Source organism: Paralichthys olivaceus, chromosome 21 (genome assembly GCF_024713975.1).
Source record: "Paralichthys olivaceus isolate ysfri-2021 chromosome 21, ASM2471397v2, whole genome shotgun sequence".
Classification (NCBI taxonomy): Eukaryota; Metazoa; Chordata; class Actinopteri; order Pleuronectiformes; family Paralichthyidae; genus Paralichthys; species Paralichthys olivaceus.
In genome coordinates, this window is record NC_091113.1 from 17,340,695 (window position 1) to 17,361,321 (window position 20,627).

At 40.8% G+C, this 20,627-nt stretch overlaps 1 protein-coding gene across 16 annotated transcripts in view; it reads right to left on the reverse strand.

The window, feature by feature from the left end:
• Positions 1-20,627, reverse strand: part of ryr2a (ryanodine receptor 2a (cardiac)) — a 153,422-nt gene that overhangs the window by 8,616 nt on the left and 124,179 nt on the right. For 10 of the 16 annotated variants that reach the window (XM_069517248.1, XM_069517237.1, XM_069517247.1 and 7 more), the window contains 22 exons: positions 17,853-17,870; positions 13,136-13,216; positions 12,775-12,863; positions 12,137-12,265; positions 11,385-11,489; positions 10,687-10,768; positions 9,705-9,863; positions 8,965-9,119; positions 8,096-8,311; positions 7,706-7,978; positions 7,056-7,262; positions 6,664-6,978; positions 6,012-6,082; positions 5,656-5,806; positions 5,290-5,376; positions 4,440-4,709; positions 4,222-4,352; positions 4,008-4,050; positions 3,024-3,157; positions 2,488-2,548; positions 1,740-1,886; positions 740-874 (listed from right to left, as the gene is read on the reverse strand). In XM_069517248.1, coding sequence (XP_069373349.1) covers positions 740-874; positions 1,740-1,886; positions 2,488-2,548; positions 3,024-3,157; positions 4,008-4,050; positions 4,222-4,352; positions 4,440-4,709; positions 5,290-5,376; positions 5,656-5,806; positions 6,012-6,082; positions 6,664-6,978; positions 7,056-7,262; positions 7,706-7,978; positions 8,096-8,311; positions 8,965-9,119; positions 9,705-9,863; positions 10,687-10,768; positions 11,385-11,489; positions 12,137-12,265; positions 12,775-12,863; positions 13,136-13,216; positions 17,853-17,870 — 3,059 coding nt within the window. The remainder of the gene's footprint in view (positions 1-739; positions 875-1,739; positions 1,887-2,487; positions 2,549-3,023; positions 3,158-4,007; positions 4,051-4,221; positions 4,353-4,439; positions 4,710-5,289; positions 5,377-5,655; positions 5,807-6,011; positions 6,083-6,663; positions 6,979-7,055; positions 7,263-7,705; positions 7,979-8,095; positions 8,312-8,964; positions 9,120-9,704; positions 9,864-10,686; positions 10,769-11,384; positions 11,490-12,136; positions 12,266-12,774; positions 12,864-13,135; positions 13,217-17,852; positions 17,871-20,627) is intronic. The other 6 variants (XM_069517246.1, XM_069517250.1, XM_069517249.1 and 3 more) reach the window with 1 other exon arrangement.

Sequence of the window (20,627 nt, forward strand, 5' to 3'; positions counted from 1 at the left end):
CCGTAAAGGGATATAGTACCAAATTGAAAAAGCTGCACTTTAAACCAGAATGATTCCCAATAGTATCTCATGCTGCATTCTATAGTCAACCTGCTGGCCTCTTATTACCCCCTCATGATGCCAGATACTTTAACTCAAAGAGAGCCATCACTACAAAAGGTTTGAAAGCATAAGATTCCTCTTTGCTGTCATGTGGACTGCTATATTCCTGTAAGATAACAAATGCCTGAAAAAGACACAGACAAAAAAATGACCAAGTAATCTTAGAGCAGCTCAGCTGGACCGTAGACAAAGCCTGAGGGTGAACACAGTCAGACTAAAAGCTCTGACCCACGACTTTCGGTCCATAAATGGAGCTGGACCCTGTTTACTGACAGGCTCCAGAGGATACTTCCTACTTTGACTGAGGCAGGGTTTACTGACATTATCAGCCAGAATAGAGCAATGAGACTGAATTGCTGAAAACTTCTGCTCATGATCTTAATGTCCAACAGTCAAAGACTAAAACCTATGTATTCAAATAAAATAAGTTATTGATTTAATTATAAAATCAGTTTCTTAAAAAGGTCATCAGACATGAATATATTTACACCTGTGCCACCTCCACAGGACTGCTGATCCAGCTCCATACATCTCCCTGCAGAAACATCCACCACCCTGGATGCTGCTCCTCTCTTTACCATAGCGTGCGTTAGTGTTTGCGTCCACAGTGCGGACCCAACACACTTTTCATACTCACTGTCAGCATGTCGTCACACTTCATGTCTGGCAGTTCTCCGTCTTCGCTCTTGTTGTAGAACTTCCTGAAGAAGTTGAAGGCCACTACTGTGTAAAGGTACACGACCACTGCTAACAGGCCAACTGTTAACACCAGCTGGAAGACAGGAGCAGAGACAAAGTGGCCGTGATACACAACCGAGTCAAATGATAAGAATAATCTAAAAGGTTCTATCATTTTACAACTGCTTCTATCTTTAACTGGTATTTACTACATCCTGTGGATGTACGTTACATTACTTCCCATTCATCCTATCCACTGTGTGCCTTATGACCACATACTATGTTGTACTGGACAGTACTTTAAGGGGTGGCTGTGGCTGAGGGGTAGAGCGGTCGTCCTCCAACCAGAAGGCAAGCAGATCCCATTCTTCTCCATCTGCATGCCGAAGTGTCCTTGGGCATGATGTTGAACCCCGAATTGCCCCTTCTCATAGAGAAATTGCTGCCCATAGATGCACTGTATGAATGTGTGTGTGAATGGAAAACTGACTTTTGAAGCGCTTTGAGCGGTCATCAAGACTAGAAAAGCTCTTTATAAATACAAACCATTTACTGCGTACTATGTTTTGAGTACTTATATGTACTGTCTACTCGTATGTTCACACCAGGGATCAGAGAGAAACAGCATTTCAATCTCATCTATGTCCTGTACATATGGCAGAATTGACAATAAACTTGATTTTGATTATTATTAACACAACAAAACTTTATTGGGAAAAATAAATTTGGCTTTAGTCTCTACTAAGCCTTTTGCCCACTTTAAAAGATCTAAATACACAGTGTCTTTCTAAACTATGATTCCAGTTTGCTCCATTTGAACCACAGTCAAGTTCTAGACTCATCTGAAGGATATTTAAAGCTCGATGCACATGATCAAAGAAAAGGGTGGTAATACTTTTTAATTTTTAACAATTTCAAAATGTATTTAATTCAAGTCGGAATACGGTGTAGTTGTTTACCTGTTTGCCATTGTGTGTGACTGAGGACAGGATGGTGCGCAGCGTCTTAAAACCCATGGCGATGTCGAGCAGATGGGCAGCAAAGAAGAAGTTGTTATAGTGACCCAGGATGGACATGGTCATATACCAGGCCAGGTACAGGAAGGACTGCAGGAAAATTCGAAATTGCATATGTTATCCATAATTGTTAAAAAAAAATGTTTCAATTAAAATAATTAATTTTATTTAATAATACAATAAAAATAAAAGAATATATCATAAAGTTTCTCAGTTGTCTTTGTCCTTGTGTGATCCCTGAGGTGATTATGACAGACCAGTTACAGCATCAGCTGCAGCAGGTCAGTGTACAGAACAAAACGATACACAGTGACAGACACATGTCACAGACACATGTCACACATGTGCACAGATTGGAATTTTTTTCTTAATGATCGCAAATTAACATCCTTTGTTTGCTTCAACCGTCTCTGGACAGACTGGGGTCACATGTCTCACACTTGCTTTGGGGGTCAGGGAACCCCTGTTCTAAATTATCCCACAATATGTGTGAGACGTCAACGCATTTAGAATGTTTCAGACATTTCAGTCTTTCAGTTGGTGTAAACATCCCAGTTTTTTATGAAGAGCTGGAAAACGCTGACACAATTGAGCTATTGTAAATCCGCTATATGGAAAATGAATGGGGGAACTGGATGTTCAGAGTGTAACCGACATGACTGGCGAGTGAATTGTGTTTCTGAATACTTACATTGTCTGTGAACACAACCCCGAGCTTCCAGATCTGGTACTTGACATCAATGGAGTTCAGTCTGTTAACAGGAGAGAGAGAGTGAGAGTTAGAGAGAGAGAGAGGTTTACAAAGGATGATCACGTGTGAGCAGGATTTCTTTCCTCTGGATTTATCCTCCGAGGCAGAGCTTACACTCGGGATGAACAAAAATCCTACTATTTAATCAACTCTAAAATAGTTATATGAAAGATTTGGACTCCTTGCATATGTACAGTAATAGTTGATGGAATATTTCCATGTGTCTGGATGACAACCAGTGACTGGCCTCTCTGTACTGATATACAGTATATGGGTACTAGTCAGAACAGCAGTGAACATCTCTGCATTTTTAGATGAGTACATTTAAAATACAGTTGTGGATGTACTTTGACTTCAAACTGTAATCAGCAGAAAATATAGAAGTTATACATTTGATAGATTCACACAATACAAATTAGATATATTATTGACAGGAAATATAACACAAACACACACACACACACACACAGACTCACACAGCAGCCAGGGAGCTGTCTCTCCTTGGTTTTCTTTTTTTGTGAGCATCACTGAAGTCCAGCGCAGCCTTGTCCATTCCCAGCAGCTCACTGATGCGGTCGTGGCCGTAAAACTCCCCATATTTATCCATCACCTGAAGAAAAGCAGCATTATTTCAATGAAACAATTTCAAGCGGAGCAACATTTCGAACAGCTTTTCTAATTTTACATATAAAATATACATCATTTCACTTGAGCTAAGCAGGAACAGGTGACGACATTTTGCAAAATCTCTCTGACATACTGTGATACAAGAAGCTCACCGGCACATCCAATGTCTTACTCTCTCTCTCACTGACGCTGTCCTGAATTAACAGGAGGCTTTGGCTGATTTATAATTGCCTAAATCCTTCTATAGCTATGGAAGTGCAGCTCAGTTCACTACAACATCTAAAGGTTTTAAAGATTCACAGATCACATTGGAATTTAAACCTGGATGGTTCTCGTCTAAAGTGATATTCTAAAAGCTACTGAGAGTCACATCTCCAAATAGCAGGAAAGAGAATGCATAGGTTCACTGCACAGCTGATCAGGAAGAAGAATAGCTCTTTCAAATGTGACATAAATGGCCTCATGAAATATAGCATGTCTTCAGGGACATGACTGAGTGTCCCCGAAGACATGACTGACAAGACAGAGGCAAGCTTGGAAGAGAGAGAGAGCGTGTGTGTGTGTGTTAGGGACAGAGAGAGAGATAGAGAGTGAGAGAGTGAGTGAGTGAGACTGTGGGAGTAAATTCTGAGATGACACTAATGTGGTGGACAGCGCCCTCTGTCTGGAGTCTGAACGCCACGCACAGCACAAAAGAAAACTGTACTGCTGTGTGGGACGGACAGTTATTATGAAGTCATTATGGCTCTATACAGACTCAGTTAAATGTATGCAGTATATTATCATGAATGAATATAACATGAATCTCCAGAAACAAAACCATTGGCACCTACCTTCCTCTTTACAAACTTATCCCAGTAGTTATTTGGGAAAGATCTGAAAATCACAGGACAAGAGCCTCGTGAGTTACATCATCTCTAAAGGTGTATTACAACACTTTGACTGAGAACACAGAGAACCATCTTCACCCACAGAAGTGGACAGCTTGGTTCACTGGAATGAAAGTGTTAACTCAAGCACAAACACTCTCAGAGAGGCTGTACTCACTGTGTGTTGATGACCAGTCTGTCCCACTGCCCCTTGATGTCGTCTTCAGACGGTTGTTCCGTGATATAAAGGCCGTCAAATTCCAGCTTCCTGGCCACTTCCTTCTCTCGCTTAAAGATCACCAGTGGCACCTACATCACACACAAATTATGAATGCTTGAAACAGACTTTAATATTTCTAGAATATCCCTTCTATGTAGAAATAATAAATATCCTGCCTTCAGACAGTAGTATCCAATGATACAGAAGAAAGAGATGACGGTGTGCAGGACGGCCAGGATCCGTAACATGGGCTCCATGTATCCGCTGCTCTCCTCCAGGACAAATCGGACCGTGACAGGCTTTCGGGGCTCCCCAGTCGCATCCACCACCTCCTCCTTCACCTCCACTGCTTCTCCACCCAGTGGATTCCACTGAACGCTACTGTCTGGTTGGCTCTTGGTGTACATTACTTCTCTTTCCTCAACCACAGATGAAGATGTGGACACCTGGTAGTGAGGAGAATGTATTAGTAGTCAAGTTAAGTGCGAAAGAAGATAAAACATGACAGTCAACATGTTGGCAGGGTTTGATATAGATAACACATGTGCAATGCTGTAGTTGTGCAACCTTTGTAAAAACCCTGAACGTTCCAAGCTTTTAGACTTGGTTACTTCTTTAAAGGTTTGTCCAGATTTTGTTGTTTTATTTTGTATGTTTTGTGTATCACAATGCATTGCACACCCATGTGACAAGGTTATATATTACATTTCCATATCCAACATGTCACCCAACAGATCTATGTCCAGTATTCCTTCAGTTTTAGCTCTATGTTTGGTCTCCACCCCCTCTTAAGGGAAATGTCTCAATCTTCAGCAGCTAAATACACCACTATGTCCCCCAGCCTCTCTCTGACTGTGTCTGCCTGCTGTTTGCTGCTGAGCACAGTGCACAGTGGCTTTAACTTACCATTTCTCATGAAGTTTAACCATGAAATTACAAAAGACTTCATGTATTCTGAATGTGCACTGAAGAGTTGGGGAAGAACACACGTTTCCAATTCTTACCAAAAGGTCTGTATACCGTTACCTTATAGAATAAGAGGATAAAGTTGATTGCAAAGGCAACAAAGAGAGCCAACATCCTCATGTTGTAGAAGTTCCGGGCAAAGTAGTTCTGCAGGGAGACAGAAAGAGAAGCTACTAATATGGTTCTCAGTTAAAGAAGGAGCAATGTACTGTTACTGTTACACTTCCAGCTCCTAATATAGTATTTGGGTTCAAATGTAAATGTCATGCATTAACATCATAGCTCTCCTTTTCCCTTTCACTGTTGATGCCGTATGTAACCAGCATTTGGTTAAATGCTTCAAGTCAAAGTTAGAATGGAAAATACTGAGTACACCGAGTGCACTGCAGTGGAAAAGGACAGAGGAAGAAAAAGAGCATGGTGTACCAGCAGTTTCCTCTGGTAGGCTATGATCTTCTTCAAGAACGCAGACTCCTGCAGATCTGGCTCATCAGACCTTGACGTGTGATGTCTTCTCACTTTTGGCTTCATCTTCTCATTCTTCTGTTGCTTCTCCTGCTCCTCTACGTGTGCAGGCCTGAAGTCACAGCACAACACAGCTAACAATACTGCTCCACTGCACCTTTACTCATATATTCCCACACATATTCACATGAACACATTTTAATAAATACAACAAATAAAACAATAATTGATAAACTTCAGCAAATGTTGTATTTATCTGTACTTTAAGGTCTACACACTGATTTGGTACTATCAGATTCCAAAACATTTGTACATACGCTGATGTTTTATCAGGTTCACATTCAGTCTCCGGTGTTGCTTCCTTCTCCTCTGAGGAAGAGCCCTTCGACTGAAACAGAAAACACCACAAGACAAACAAGTCACTTTGTGGGTGAGTGGATTTTAGCTTCATGGCTTATAGACCCTTCTTCTCTTCTTAATGTTTCAGTGTGTAGAATTTAGTGAGATTGCATATTGCAGCTAAATGCCCCTCACCTCACCCTCTCCTTCCAAACATGAAAAAGAACCTGTGGTAGCTTCAGTTTTCATAAAAACTCAAAAGATGTTTAGTTTGTCCAGTTTGGAATAATGTAAAAAACATGGCGGCCGTACAATTCAGATAAAACACACATGAAAACATCACAAGGATTATTTTATATTCAATATCTGCAAATAGATCCCCATCTGGTTCGACTTACTGTCACTGTCAGTCATCTGATCAAGCCACTTTCAAGCAGTTCATTTTAGGTGGATTCATTTTGAACAAGTTTAACTATTAATTAAAAATACTTTGCATTTGATTGTTGTGGATTTAGTCACTGTGACTGTGCGTCAGTGTCACTCTGATGCTTGATCCTGGACTGTGTATGTTTGTAAAATGGAAAAGAAAGAAAAGTTGAATGTTTTAATATTTAAGTTCTTTCTTCTTACATGATGCCTCCGTCTGAGCTCCGGCGGAGGTGCGGTGGGTGGGGTTGGTGGGTTTGCAGAGGGAACCGGGGAGTTGAGCAGTTCAGTAAGACTGGCGTTGGGGTTGTGGGGGGTGATCTTGTATTGGCCCCCTTCCCTTCTTAAGTCCAGACCAAAAATGTCTGACAGCAGCTCGCTCTCACTGGTGTTGACTGCCAGATCAGCTAGGTCCTCTTTCGGGGAGCTGCGGTCAGAGGGTCTCTTCTCTCGGTCCTCCCCTTCACCCCGCACCTCGTCCTGGGTGGGGTCAGGCATGTTGGCCAGCAGCTCTGACACCTGGGGATAAAGGCAGTTTAGGAAAAGCTCTTTGTGTACTCAATATGTCGAATGACTCTGCTCATAGAATTATGTACCTTTATGGTCTTGGCCCCTTCTACCAGATTGCCACCCATGAAGGTGTTATAGAAGATTCTGCAAAATCCTCGGGCCACACTGAACGCCACATGGAGAAGGCCCAGCAACACTGACCAATACAAGGACACCAGGGTGGTCACCATGTCCTTGACCGTCATGTTTTTTATCTTCTTCATCTGCTTCTTCAGGCTCTTCATGGACAGCACCTGAAAACAGAACATGTTTGAATGGAACATCAACAACCATGCTTCCTTCAACAGGCAGAAATCAAAACACAACGCTGTGGATCCTTGGTACACCTCTATGTGCACTGAACCAACCACAGAGAATCTTCCTCGAAAACAATTTGTAATGGAGACGCTGGCCATAAGGGATATGCAATATTTCACCTCTTTGGCAATATTTATTATAAAAGGTTTGTGCAATATGTCGTCATTGTCAGCAGATGTGTATGGAAGTATTATTATATTATGCAGTTTGGACAGTGCCCAAAGAAAATGTCCTTGATGTTGTGTCTCTGACCAGATAATACACAGATGACTACTAATATTCTTTCGCCCTTTGACGAAAAAAGAAAATAAAGATATTCCCAAAATGCTAAATTCTTCCCTTGACTGCCAGTGTCCGTTGCGGCGCAGCAGACTCTCACCTTTATCAGCAGTATGACGTTGTATCGCAGAGCTAACAGAGCCATGTACACAGTGGTAACAGAGAAGAAGCCCATCTCAGCATTCTCCTCATCCGGTTTCTCCCGCTCACTCTCCTCTTTCACCGCTGATCGCTCACCGGCGTCAGACATCTGAGCGGCCAGCTGCATCTCAAAGATGGTGTCTTCACAGAAATTCACAAACAGCTCCATCTTCTCCTTCTCCCCTCCCTCGTTCACCACATCAAAGATGAACTGACGCTTGGATTCTTTAACCTGGGCAGAGGGTAAGTACGTGAAAACAGCTGCGAGGAAATCTGTTGTCACCAATGGAGACTCTTAACTAATCAACTGTTGTCTGTTTGAAGTGACAAAAAACCTCCAGATCTTTACCTGAGGTTTCTCCCACTGTGTTCGACTGGACTCGCTGATCTCAAAGTAGACCCGCTCGATGCGCTTGGCGCTGCCCATGATCTCGATCCGGCCCAGGTAGGGTTGGAAGTAGTTGAGGACGCTCTCTGCCAGCTCCAAGAAGGTCTGCAGCCGGGTGTCATGAGGCATGTGCTCCGACAGGTTGGTCAGCAAAACCGCCACGTTGAAGCCTATGTCCTTTTAAATCACAGTTTAGAGTAATTAAAGGCAATGCATAAGTTTGAGACCTATCAAACTCCATCCTATGATAACAGAACAGACACTTTATTTATCATAGGATGGATGAGTTAGGGTGTCTGTAATCACATGACTAGTGACAGCCACAAGTGAAACAGACGACCAATCAGAAAGCCTTTTGTAGTTTAAATTACTTTCAGACACAGTGCAGGAAATAGTGTGACAGTTTCCAAGAATTGAGATGTGATTCGAATGAAAAGTTTAGACGGCATGAAATCAAGTGCAGAAAATGTAGTGTGTGGTTTTAGCTTTTTCTTGTGCTGAGAGTAATCTCACCTCAACCTAACTAACAAAGCAGGGTCACTTTAAAACTCCTCCGAAGCAATAAAACAAAAGGATGAATGAATGCCTTGACTGATCTGGATGAGCCGCACACAGTGAGAATTCTACCAAATGACGTGTTCTACTCTATTTATTATCCAGCCCAACAAATGGAAAGGCAGCCCCTACTAAACCCCTTATGACATGGCGAAACAATTCTCTAAAAATAGAATTTATTAACAGATTCTAATCATTCTGAGGGGCTTACATTTGGATTTGACATAAGACCTTTTGTAGACTTCTTAAATATCTGAAAACATCCAGTCATTTACCTTGGCTGGCTCATGAAAGCGCTCTACAAATTCTTCATAGTCCAAGAGTTCGTTCTCATCAGTCTCAGCACAGGAGAGCAGGAACTCTGTCTCAGACTGGGTGTAGTGTTTGTGGCTCTCCATGGCCTTGTGGAAGTCCCTCTTGGAGATGACACCTGGAAAATAGTTTGTACGTCAACTCTTGTCACAATTTGTCTCTGGGCTCTCTTGTTGTGTCCTCCAGACCTGCTGTTAGCCCCTATGTCACCTGACCTGTTATTGTCAACAACGTCTACAATGTCATTATGCCTTAAGTTAAAGGTTCAGTGTGTAAGTTTTAGGGGAGAGGGATCTATTGGATCTATGTGTCATATCATAACCATGAGCCCACAAGTGCAGATATGAAGGCAGCATTTATCTACCTGCCCTCTGCTGTCATTTCTAAATATGTTCCTCTGTTCTTCTCATGACTTTCTGGACTTTGCTCACTGTTCCCTCTTGTTTCGCTCTGGTTCAGGTGCTCACCTGTTTTCCTGTTAACCTGCCTGTCAGTAAATTTGAGGTTCACTATTTAATCTCTTGACTGTTTCCACCTGCCTCCTCCTTTGGGACGTCCCGCCTGTCTCTGCAGCCCCCTGATCTTAACCCTAATCCTAATCCTGACTCTCCCATGTCTGTAAATCTTTTTACATTCCAATGATCGACTCAGAAAGCTCTTCTACGACGAATGTGAAGAAAGAAAATGTTTCGGAGAGCCTCGCCTTTTCCGTCAGGGTCGTACTCCTTGAAAGCATCCGAGGAGGTCAGATCTTTCAGTTTCAGGAACATGTCAAAGAACTTGAGGATCATCTCCACATTGTTGGAGGACTCTACCAGCATGTCCACCATCTGCTTCCCAATAGTCCCATTCACGACATTACCTGACAAAATACAGAAACACGTTTAACATGAAATCAACTGGATCCTCACAACATGCCACATTTGAACCATCCACTGATTTTAAGGTTCTTTTACTTGTTTTTGTAAAGCACTTCATGATCTTACACTGCATATATGACTAGCATGCTGACAACGTATGAACCAGTTCACCCCCTCATGTCCTCTGGCACAAATCTCTTAGTTGTTCCAGACTAAAACGTTTGGTGAGTCAGATTTTAGTTTTTTATGCTCCGAGCCGCTGGAACAGTCTGCCAGAGGATATGAGAGCAGCCAGAAGTGTTGACATTTTTAAACATAAAGTTAAGAGCTACCTCTTTAGTCTTGCTTTTGATTAAGAATGGTCTTTGAGACAGTTTTATTCAGTTCACTCTCTTTTATCATCATTTACTTATTCTCACTATGTCTTTTTTATCCCAACTACTGTTTAACTGTTATTGCAGAATTTTATTATGTTCTGTATTTTTTACATTTTTCTATTTATTTATTTATTTATTTATTTGTTCATTTTTATCTCATTTTAGGCCATGCATTAGTCTTAAATTGTTACACCCTCACATCTTCAGCTGTATAAATCCTCACATAAATAAAACCTCTTCCTCAATTTCAATATATCAAAACAATTTCTCCAAAGCCTGTTTGGGGCTAGAGCAACGTTAAGGACTGGGATACACTGTTGATAATTTGGATTGCACTGAGCAAACACTGCTAACTATTTAGATTAATTCAACACATTTCAGTAAAATTGTGCTTTAACCCCTTTGTATCTGAAGAAGCACAATTTAATGCTCATGAACATAAACTTACCCTCCAGCATAGACAGTAGCATGACCACCATGTCTTTCTGCAAGTCCATCAGTTCCTTTAGTAACTCAATCTGACTGGAGTCCTGAAGAAAAGATACTCAGACTTTAACCATTCCAGCAACAACTATCACATTTTTGGCTCTCTGAGTTTTTCTTCCCTGCTAAAAGGTTTTTTTGTTGTAGTTTTTCCCTTGTTCTTGTTGTGAATATAGGCTGTACAGATACAAGTTGATGGATTCATTGATTTTCTTGGAACTGTGACGACAATAAAATCAGGGTACCATTAATTCATGAAGAATGTTTTTCATATCTAAACTGTGAAGTGCAATGGCTCTAATTCACAAATGATGATATAATGAGAGAGGTTACAGGAGCTGAACAATACTCCCAGTTGATGGGTTGTCCACATAATTGATTGTATATAAAGATGGAAGATGTGTCTCCACTTTCCCAAAAAGCAAAACAAAAATGAAGCGCAACTATTCCCGATATGGGTGAAGAACTTCAAGATCCTGACACTGCTGCTTCACAAGAGCCAGTATCTCTGCTGGCGTCCACTAGAAGCATTTCAGTCAGGAATTTCTTCAAAAGTATTTGAAGTACTTGCTGTCTTCAGATAATATAATCTATAATATTGGAGACATGACAGAGGAGACCACTTTCATCCATATACTCCCCACACACTTGTTCTTAGCTCACCTGAGACAGTTTCATCTGCATATGAGCGAAGACGTGGAGAAAACCAACCACAGCATCCCACAAACGGCTATGGGCCAAACTCTGCTGGTTGCCGGTGCACGGACCCTTCAACATCACAAGTAAAGAGTCACAACCACAGCTAATGCACTGATGTCCACTTTTCTCAGCAGGAGTTTCGATTGAAATATGTGAGAATAGTACACAGAATATTGTAGAACATCAATGAAATGATGCTTTTTAAATTTAAATTTTCCCACATATTAGACCTTCTTTCAGACATAAGGAATATCTCCACCTCTGAATGAAACCTGCTGAAACAATGATCTGCTGACAAAATGTGCCTACTGTAAACACTGCTGTCACTTTCAACCATTTAAAGAAGATATTAATCCCATATTTAGGTTCATATTTGAACATTTTTATGTTTTTTTTATTTATATGCGCTAATGTTATGAAAATACATCACTTTCCTGTCCATTGCTACGGCTCCTTTTGTCAGATTAGCTGCTAGGTGTGCTTAATGCAAATGTTCTGACATCACAGATGCAGTAGTATCCGTCAGACTACCGATGACGTCTTTCATGACTGGGGATTTTTGAATTGACAGCATTTTTACACACAAAAAAACTATAGATCACACAACAGGAAAAACAAACTGAAAAAGAATATGATGTCTCCTTTAAGCCATTTTAAAGCGTAATATAAAGAAGGTGTTATAAGGTTCTACATTAAAGGACAATAGTAATGCCTACCTGGATGTACTCAGTTAGCGTATTGAAAACCTGCTTGGCCACATTTATGGCCTTTGAGAAATTCCTCTGGCCCTGCTCGTCAATAACATCTTTGCCGGAATAATACCAGTAGAAATCACTGATTGACTCCTGGAGGAGAGGGAGATAAAGAAGGGGTCAGAGGAGGAAATGAAAGGAAGAAGAGAATGAGACAGAATCACCAAGAGATAATCAACTGATGAAGATTAATATCAGGAGTAGCAAACACAGTCAATAGGCAGTAGAATGGGGCCATGGAGTGACATGTGACATATAAAGAATCATGAAACAAGCATAATGACTGAAGAGCAATTTCACTAAATGTCTATTAATAAACGTTTTAAATGATCTGGATTTTATTTTTAATAATCGCGGCCATTATTATCTGCAGACTTGATAGATATCTGTTATTGTAGAGTTGTCTTCATAATAACATACGGTGGCTTTAAAGTACTACAACATGATTGTCGGGCTGTGCACAGGTAAACGTAAATCCTAATGACTAGGAGCTTTTGTGGAGGAGCTCTTAGAACAGACTGTATGATTTACTGATCTATTTAGGTTCAGTTTTGTAAAATTCATGCTCAGTGAAGTAGCAGCAGTGAATGGCAGGAACTGACCTGGACTCTGAGGAGGTAGTCGACAGTGGAGATGATGATGTTGACAGTCGTATTGTTCCCTGTTTGTGTCCTTAAGTAGTTCTGGAAGTCTGAAACAGGATATCACAAAAATCTGGCAATGTTGGGATTGTTCAAATAAATAAACACTGGTAAAATATGAATAAAACCCACATAGGAAAAGCTTATATCAACACAAATGGGTCATATTCTGAGTACATTGTGGAGTAATTGGTGTTTTTTGACACATCAAAAAGACAAATTTATAATATTTGTATTTGTAAAAGTACCTAAAACTTGAGTTTCTCAGCCATAATCCTAGATTGAATAAGTCACTAACAACAACACACACGAGCTCACACACCTGAGTTGTGTCCTTCACAGAGCAGCTGCAGGAAGCGGAAAAGGTCACAGGTGAACTCATCATCCTGCATGACCTTCTCACCTGGCCAGAGAGAAGAGACACACGCGCACGCACACACACGCACACACACATGCACACAGCAAGACACACATGCAGACACACATGTGCACAAGCACATACAGGGGCACACACAAGAACACAAGCATGTGCAAACACACGCCAATGCACACACACGTTCATATGAAGAGACACACATACACATAAAAAAAAGTCAGAACAGAGAAGACAAAAGCAAACAACACACAGGAAAGAGACAGAAAGACAAGAAGATGGAGAGTGAAGAACTATTCAAAGATGGAGCTAATGTGATCAAATCCCCAGTATTTTTCTGTCAGTCAGTGAAACCAGTCTTATTTTACACAATCTCACAGACATACACACACTTGGATGAGCAGTGGGCAGCCACGGCACTTGGTGGTGGACTGAAGTGCACTGGTCTTTAAACTGCAGCATTTTATAGTCAGGACTGGATTTGGGCTCTATTCATGTTATTTTTCTTTTCAAAGCTGTTTATACATGGTTGGTAATAAGATGCACTGGCTTGTGGATCTGCTTTGAATCTGCACAGATTCCAAATACCTGGAAGAAGTTGAGGGCAGCTGCTCTGACTGTGTTAAAATGCTGCTTTGAACCATGCAAAAGAAAAGGTCAGAGGAAGGCTGATGAGACACTACACAATAACTCAGTACAAGAACAACATGAACATTAACAGAACACATCTATAAAATGTGACAACAAAGTGGACAGGGCTAGAGGAGGAAAATCTGTCGGCCTGAAACAAGACAGAAAGTGCACTTTTTCATCTTCAAACTTTTCTTATCTATAGCTCAGTCCACCACAATGTGCCATGTTTAGATTCACTCATTGTGGCCCATCATGTGGGATCGCTTTTGCTGATGTCAGGTGAATCAATTTCACCTGCTTTGGTGCAAATTTAAAAGGACAACAGTTGGACTGGAGAGGTAACAGCAAGGCAAACCCCAAAAAGAGAACGGCTTTGCAGGTGGTTGCCACGGATCATTTCTCTCTCCTTAAGCCTCCTGAGGGACTTTTCTCGAGTTTTGCATTTTGCTGGTGACATTCTTACAACTGATAGCATAAGGCAGCACCTGAGGCCCACTCAGGTTACACAGACAGTCCAGCTCCTGCAGGATGGCACATCATAGCGTGCCGTCACAAGAAGGTTTGCTGTGTGTCCCAGTACAGTCTCAAGAGTCTCAAAAGCATGGAGGAGGTACCAGGAGACTGGCCATTAAAGAGCTGGATAGACCCATAGAAGGGCAACAACCCAGCAGCAGGACCGGTATCTGCTCCTTTGTGTGAGGAAGAACAGGGGGAGCAATGCCAGAGCCCAACAAATGACACTGCGGCTCGATTGGCATTCGCCTGAGAACACCAGAACTGGACGGTCCGCCACTGGCGCACTATTTTATTTACAGATAAGGGAAGGTTCTCACGGAGCATTTGTGATAGACGTGAAGGAGCCTGGAGATGCTGTGGTGAACGTTATGCTGCCTGTAACATCATCCAGCTTAACCGGTTATGCAGTGGGTCAGTGATAGTCTGGGGAGGCATATCCTGGGAGGGTCACACAGACCATATGTCAAAGCCAACGAAATTGGATTGCTGTCAGGTACTGGGATGAAATCCTCAGAGCAAGTGTGAAACCTTATGCTGCTGCAGTTGGCCCTTGGTTCCTTCTGGTAAATAAAATGCCTGGGTTCATTGGGCCAGAGTGTGTAGGCAGTTCCCGATTGATGAAGGCATTGATGCCATTGACTGGCCCTCACATTCTCCTGAATCTGATTGAGAATGTCCAGGACATTATGTATTGTGTATTGGTCGTCACCAAGTAGTGACACTGATGCCCTGATTCAGGTCTAGGACGACATCCCTCAGAACATCATGAGTTTCAATCCAGAACCTGTGCAGGGAGCACCGAGCCTCTGACCCAGTGAGAGCTGGGAGGGCCTGCAGCAGTCATTTAGAGCTTAATTTGGCACCAGTAGATGAAGACTGTGCAGCACTTCCTGGTCCCATTTCGGGCAGTAAAATAATAAAAAAATAATTCACGGCCACAATTAATTGTTTTCCCAAATGTCACGGGGGCACTGGGTTGTGATCTTAGCTGGCTACATAAAATAGCTCACACAGTGTGTATTAGCAGCGCATTTGTCTGTTTTTTCATGTGTATTTGTAGCACGTTTTTTCTGTTGTCAAACTGACCAAGCTTTTTTCTTACTTCAGTGTGTCTACGTCTGTTGCATTGGTTTGAGTTCTCAGGGCCAGCGTAAAAACAGTTACAGGTTCATTTGAAAGATTTCTGACATATAGGATCACAACAACTTTCTATCCCACATGACGTGAGGACTGGCTGTACTAGTGATGGACTGATAGAAAGGTAGTGTAACATCTCCTACCTGCTCTACACTTATTGAGGCCGTGGCAGAAAAATGCCATGCCTTATCATTTCCTAAGTAATAATAAATATGAGTGATTTATCTAACCCTGATTAAAGTAAAGGCACTTTCAGGCTTGTTACCAACTGTTGAAAAAATAATGAAACAATATATCTTTTTTATTAATAATTAAGAAAGGAATCTGTATTATGTCTCAACAGGTTTCTTGAATTATTAAAAACTTAATAGTCTGTAGGATGTGATGCATAATAGTACAGAAAACTTCCTCAAGTGAATCTCAAACGTTTTCTGGACAGATATACAGAATATGTCACTACAACAAGTACACTGTGCACAGTACGCAGCTCAGGGAGGAGGGAAGGAGAAAATCATCAGTTCAGTCCAAACACTTAAAGAAAAGAGGAACAGATGGAAAAAGCAGGGCTTACATTTCTTTCCATGAGTTTCTATTCTGATAAATCTCCACAATACAAGCTTGACAAATCTTTAACACTACATTATCCTTTATATGTATTTATAAATACTGCATGTCCTGCAGTGTCTTTTTGTTTATAATGTGAAATCTGTTGAATTAAAGGGATAGTTCACCGAAAAATGAAAATTCACTCATTATCTGCTCACCACTATGCCCGATGGAGGAAAGGGTGAACTGTTTGAGTCCACAGAACACTTCTGGAGTCTCTGGAGTATATTGCATTCAATTGTATTGGATTCCATTGCAATGCTGTTTACCCCTGAGACTCCTCAAGTGTTTACTGGATGGGTTTTTTTCTGTTGTTGTTGTTGGAGTCACAATTTACTTTAATTTTATTAGATTCCGCTGCAACAAAGTTTACCCCTGAGACTCCAAAAGTGTGTCGTGGACTCAAACACTTATCTCACTTATGGTGAGTAGATAATGAGTGAATTTAAATGTTTTGGTGAACTACTCCTTTAGGCATCAAAAACGGTTTTCTCATAACATTGCTTGCTGCAAGTCCTCTTATGTGTATCTTGTGTGTTTGGGCCTAAGAAAGAAGCATGTTTTTTAATTTTCCGCCCTCATTAGCTAACGTACATGCTTTTACGGTCAAATAAATTATAGGTCGTTTATGTTACAAGAAACAGAAATCTTCAGATCATATGCAAACAAAAGTGGACTGTGTTTCTGACTATACAATCAATAATTGTTCTTTCATTATAAACTAGTTAAGTTAAATCAGCTGTCTGATGATCTTCCCTCTTATTTCACTCTGTGTTTGGTCTACACCGACCCCTGAGGCGAATAGTTTCTCACAATGTTGACCAGCTGCTCTTTGACTGTCTGTCCTTTTTTTTTGCTGCCGAGCAATTAGGGGATATTGGCTTTTTACAGCTGTTTCTCTGAAAACTGTTGCAGAGAGACTGAAACAAAGCAGGGACGCTGCTAAAACACAGCTGAGGGGAGCATTTGGCATTTGATCCATTTTTGTTCTATAAACGATGATGATGTAGCCTGGAGGCCAGTCTTCAGCTTGATCTACTTTTTGTTTGGGTTGTACGATTTGAATTCATTCCAGCCCTGAGATGGTGAGTCAGAAACAAGGCAGAGGTAGTGGCTGAGAACACAGATGAGACTGTACACTACACAACAGAAAACAACCAACACAATAACCATCTCCATTACTGAGACAATACAACCACCTGACTTCAGGTGGACCACATGACTGAGAGGGTGTGGATGGAGGATGAGGATGGGGGAAGGTAAATACTCATATTAGTAGTATTTAGAATGTGCCAGATACTGTGCAAATCCTGAGAGGGAGGCATAGATGGAGGTTGTGGCAGTAAACAGCTCACAGCTACACTTGTACTTCTGCCTGGTCTGTGGTGTGTTCCAGAACAAGTCATCATAATATCATCATCACTTTACTACTGTGACAAAGAATGACATGAGACATTTTATACCAAAACTCAGAAATGGGCTAAGACTTTAAACATTATTAAAAAAGACCAACTACAAATCCAACCGGGGAGTGACTTGTAATTGGTCTCCACTCAAAAAGAAACCAACCAATGAAGGAAAGAAAAAAGAAAAACGGATTAGAATGGTGAGGTAAGGCAGAAAAGTAGCTACAAGCACAGTGCTGGTAAGATGAGGCTTGAAGGTCTACACTCAGGACCTGGACAGAACTGACACAACAACTAACCAACCATAGTGTAAGAGCAAGAGAAAGAGACCAACCAACACACAAGAAGATGGCAGAAGGCATAATTACCACGCTCATGAGTGATGACTGAGGAAGGGAGGAAAGTGCAGTAAACCAAAATGAGAAAGGAAAACAGGGGGAGGAAAGGAAGAAAGAAAGAAAAGGAGGAAGGAAGAAAGAAAGAAAGAGAGAAAGAAAGTAAGAAACAAAGAAAACGATTACATATAGGGAAAAGAGACTTCCGAATATAGTTGTTTGGTCAACATGGAAAAAAAAAAATAGAAGACCAAATAACACAAAACGTGTCGAGCTGGGTAAAAGTCAAGAGTTGCCTGAAAACCTTTTGCGTCAATTTCTTCTTTTGATTGTGGATGTGCATCAACGTGGAACCTGCTTTGTTAATGGGGCTTTTAAAAGTTATTTAGAATTAGGAAGGTATGAAAAGAACATCATCAGCTGTGGTTGACTGGTTGAGTTAACTCTATAATGGCTACAGCCATGAGTGATAACACTTTGAGTTTTAGTAATTACTGGTTTATATGGAATTGTTTCTCCTTTGTAAACGTACAGATATGGAAATCAGCAGAGTAAAAATGCCATTCATACACATGTCATTATAAACATTATATATATTTACTGTTACAGTCCCTCATTTCTGTGCCTTAGTGATGAACTGAAGTAGTTACCCAGTTGAACATCACTGCATGAACTGAGTTTACAAGTGTGGTGGTAACACACTCTACATGGCTCTGGCAACACATAATGTGCAGCAATTTAGTGTGAAGGTAGGAACACAACAAACTTAATGAAAGAACTTGGCGGCGCATAAATACATTTGAAAGAAGCATTTGTACTGAAACAATTCATTAGAGTTCAATTATTGTCGTTGGGTTTTATCTACAAAGAGCTTTGCATTTATTTAGATTTGGATATTTAAGTTAAGTATACCATAAACTGTTAACAGTTCATATGTTAAAATTCAGCTTCCAATTAGAAATAAAAAAGCTTTTATCGTCGACCGTTTCTGGCACCCTTAATGAAACGGTTATACAAAAGATTTGAAACCACTATTGGAAAAAAACAAAATGATACTCAACCCTAGTCATACGTATTTAAACATTAGCAGTTACCTTTAGTCTATAAAACAAGAAATAAAGTAGTATTAATGTAGTAATGTCAGTACTGTCGGCAAAATATTCATTAAAGCAGTTACATTTCTGATGTGACGTTTCCATAATGAGCCAGTATGTGGACACTCGTTTATTTTTCTAAGAAATTAACTTTAACTTGAATGAATGAAAAAGGTACTGAGTCTAAAACAGCTTATGTGACTAAAACATGAATAATCCTATGTGTGTTTGGTTATGTTGCACCTCAGCAGTCGAGCTGTTTACTTCAATCAAACGTCTTGGTTCAAGTTAAGAAGAGACTGTTGTTGTGGTTACGGTTTGGAAAAGATCATTCTCATGGTTAGAGGAACTTTGAGTCATTGAAGGAGAACCACAGTCTTCTGATATAACTTTCTGCTGTGGGCTTGACTGATAACCTCACTCCATACCCACCTCTGCTCAGCTACATATGTGTTTATATACTGTATATATGTAAATGACAATGTGAGAGAAGGTTATTTACTGCACTAGAATAACATTTTATAAACCAGGAATTACTGAAAACAAAGTGCTGCACCCATGATAACATGATAACAATTTAAGTACCAACAATAAGCTGTTTTTAAAGATGGACAATACAACAGCTTCTTAATGTGAAGCCAAAACCTCTGGATCGCCCCCTTGTGGCTGGCTGCAGTATAGATAAGCCCTGCCCCTCCATGTTTAAGGAAGGAATGTAAGTACATGTAAAAAAAACCTGATGGTGTCTGTCCCTTTAGGCCCCTCTTATCCAACTGATGTATGTTCTATTGTTTCTGATGAGTTTGGTTTTTGACTCCTACAAAAACAGGCTGACCCGTCATGATTGACAGCTGAGACTGGCTCGTGATTGGTTGAGGCTGCACAGTAGTGACTGTGGCTCCACACTATGACCACTCAGGCTCCATATGAGGTCACCAGCACAAGATCGCAGCATTCGCATCTGGGATATTTTGGCAATGAGAGGACGTGCAGACATGTCGTCCATCTTTAAATACAGTCGATGGTACCAACTGTCACCTCATTGATGCATCTTAAAATCTACTTGTACTAAACTGTAAATGAATTTCGTTGCCATGTGGTAGGTTGTCTGCATGCAGGTAACTGAACCTAAAACATGACTGTGAATATTTGTTACGAATTCATACACACAGAAGATGTAACAGGCAAATCATGAGCACATACACTTGTACAGCAGGAATCATACTTGATAATATCCATGAACAACAGGTAGTACTCCATTGGCACCTGATTCAAATGAACAAAAGGCTGAACCAAAGTGATGACAGGATAAACGGGACAAAGCAAAATAAAGAATGATGAGAACCTTCAGGTATTAAGAATAAGAACCACAGAGTATTTCTTCAACTATAATGGACACTTTCTACAGGATTGTCAGTCCTGAAGAACCCTCCCCATCTTTTCTTGGGATACCATGAATTCCATGCAAAACCAATGGTCCCAGCACTAGTGGCTTTTGGATTTGAATGCACCTTCCTGATGTCAATTAAAGACATTTAAGAAATATACCTGCATCTGTTGTGGAAAAGCTGGCCTGGTCTTTTCTGAATAGTGTAGGTCCTTCTTCTAGTTTATAGTGATGTTTCAGAGCAACGACACTCCAACTCAGAGAAACAAATGTTTCAAAGATTTCTCTGTTGGTGTAAAGCAAATCTATAATGTCAAAATAACGAAG